General features: G+C 39.1%; 1 protein-coding gene across 1 annotated transcript in view; it reads left to right on the plus strand.

Annotated features, from left to right (window-relative positions):
- LOC138038423 (E3 ubiquitin-protein ligase RNF115-like) overlaps window positions 1-2,500 on the plus strand; it is a 19,618-nt gene that overhangs the window by 13,842 nt on the left and 3,276 nt on the right. Inside the window, exons 5-8 of the mRNA XM_068884283.1 lie at window positions 343-472; window positions 1,097-1,134; window positions 2,025-2,070; window positions 2,287-2,362. Of these exons, the coding sequence (XP_068740384.1) occupies window positions 343-472; window positions 1,097-1,134; window positions 2,025-2,070; window positions 2,287-2,362 (290 nt within the window). The remainder of the gene's footprint in view (window positions 1-342; window positions 473-1,096; window positions 1,135-2,024; window positions 2,071-2,286; window positions 2,363-2,500) is intronic.

Here is a 2,500-nt window from a genome sequence, read left to right on the forward strand (position 1 = left end):
GTTTGCTTGAGATCAGGCCCGAAGTGCTCGAAGCATGGTTAGCCCGAGCGCTAACCAGCGTTAAATACCATGGGAACCTATAGGTTTTGATACCTCTTAACCAAGGGTTAGCACTAACTAGCCTTCAAGCAACTGGCCCCAGGTCTTTAAAAACTTAATGTTTTCCCCTTCAATTTTAGCTGGCAAATGAACAACATATTAATATAAAATTAAAACTATAAAAATTTCCAAAACTCAGAGCACAATTAAAGACTAAAAAGACTAGACAAGTGGAATATTTCATTCGGATCTACCGAACTTCGTCAGCCACAATTAATGTATAATGTTTATGGTGTGTTACAGGTGCATCACCTGAGGAAGCAAGGGCAAGAAGATCCCGAAGACCAAGGACAAGAATAAGCATTCGCACCAATCAAAGGGCAGGAGAGAGAGGGGATTCCGCCAATGCTACTACTGCTGCAGCAATCGACATGTAAGATTGTTTTCACCCAATATTCTTGGTGTTGTTTATTTTCAATGCTGTGTCCTCTTTCACAGGCATTTTTATTGAAGTCATCCCTCTCCTTTCCACTGTGACTGTTTGCACAAAATGACTTGTCCAAAAACGTTGTTGGGGAAGGCTATGCAAGTCTTTGCTTATGTAGATACATGTCCTGGTAACAAACTGTAGAAAGGAGATGTCCTCTTAGGGTCGTCTCACTAATTGCACAAGAAATTACTAACCATAAAAGATTCACATTGTGAAATCAGAGGCAGTAAGCTGTTTTCAATGATAAAGCATGCACATGTACATGTACATGTTTGTGGCAAATTTTATTGAGTAAGTAACAAAGGGACCATGAGCCCTGCAGGGCCGGTGTGTTCTTCTCTAGTAGTCTGAGGCATGCTTCTCTGGTAAAGGTTTGATAACTGGACCTCTTAGAGTGCATTTCCTGCATGTAAAAGTTTGCCAACCAATCCAAGGTTTGTGCTCTTCGTAAAATTTGGGGTAATTTCTCAATTAATGCCCAGGTTGAAAGCCTGTTCTCTGAAAATTGCTTAGTGCCTTGGCCATGTGCATTAATTAACAGAAAATTCCTGTACTGTTTTTTTGCAGGATTCTTCAGAATCTTTTTGGGAGCTTAGGAGCACAAGGTATTATTTTCAGCTCAGATTATGAGGTTAAATTATTATTTAAACATTATAATTTGATTTTCTAAGTGAAAGATCATCGCATTGTTGCAAAGAAACCAGAGCAGGCTTGAATAGGGCTTTTTAAACGTTGACCTGGGGATTGGCCCGCAGTTGAAATGGGGCGGGCATATATGTGTATCTTCTAACACACTGTATAATTTTTAATGGTGAAGGAATTATGAAGTGCCTACAAAGCAAAATGAATATCCAGTTTGTTATAAAGATTAGTCTTAAAAATCTGTGATTCCAAAATTTGGGTGGTCTGCCAGAGGTCAAGTGTAGTGGTTCTTTAAGCATTGGAGCTTTGGATATCTTGTCCACAAACATTAATTTAAATGGTATGGACTCATTCTGTCAAAATGACATATCCAGTCAGTCACTGACATGTTTGGAACTTTGATACTTCATGTGACCTTGTGTTCTTTATATCCCTCATTCAACACCTCAGTCCCTTGACCATTTTGACACTGAGCCAAATAGGCTTATTTCTGATGCTTATAAAATAGCCATTTTAGATACGAAACATGCGGAAAGGAAGTGTCTAGTCGTTCTAGTACTAATTAGGGACACTGTAAACTGAGATCAACATTATTAATTCAACTCAAGTCAAATGTTGGTTTTTGAGGAGGCGGAAAAACCGGAGTACCCAGAGAAAAACCACTTGGTGCAGAGTAGAGAATCAACAAACTCAACCCACATAATTATGACTCCGAGTCTGGGAATCGAACCTGGGCCACATTGGTGGGAGGCAAGTGCTCTCACCACTGTGCTGTTCCTGCACCCCTGCTGAAAAAAATCAATATTGCATTAATTTTGTGCATGTTAAAGTTGTCTGTCAATGGTCGTTACAGGTACTACTGGTGAAGACGGTCATCCAGGCAATCTTGCATTTCCTTTGTAAGTGATGGGGTTCAAAGTGAATAATTTACTTCAAAGTGGTAGGATTGTTAATTTTATGTACTAAGGGAAAACCTCTTGAGGATGAACTTGACAATATCAATGTCCCACTGAATTAATTTTGCCATTAGTGAGCTGTAATAAATTGAAATTATTTATCTTGTCCTGAAATCAGCAATCCTTCATGACAATGTTATCATTGCTTTCCTTGTCCAGCAATATTCTCCGTCTCCATGGAAACCCTGGTGATTATGCCTGGGGTACAGAAGGCTTGGATTCAATCATAACACAGGTTAGTGACCTTTCCCTTAATTAAAAAAGCCTACGGCATGAACAAAGCTGTTATTTATTTATTTTTGAACAGAAAAGAGGGTTGGTTCAACTAATCTAGCCAAAAAACTTCTGCATATGACTGCTACAGTGCATTGTA

The sequence above is a fragment of the Montipora capricornis genome, chromosome 2 (genome assembly GCF_036669925.1).
Source record: "Montipora capricornis isolate CH-2021 chromosome 2, ASM3666992v2, whole genome shotgun sequence".
Classification (NCBI taxonomy): domain Eukaryota; kingdom Metazoa; phylum Cnidaria; class Anthozoa; order Scleractinia; family Acroporidae; genus Montipora; species Montipora capricornis.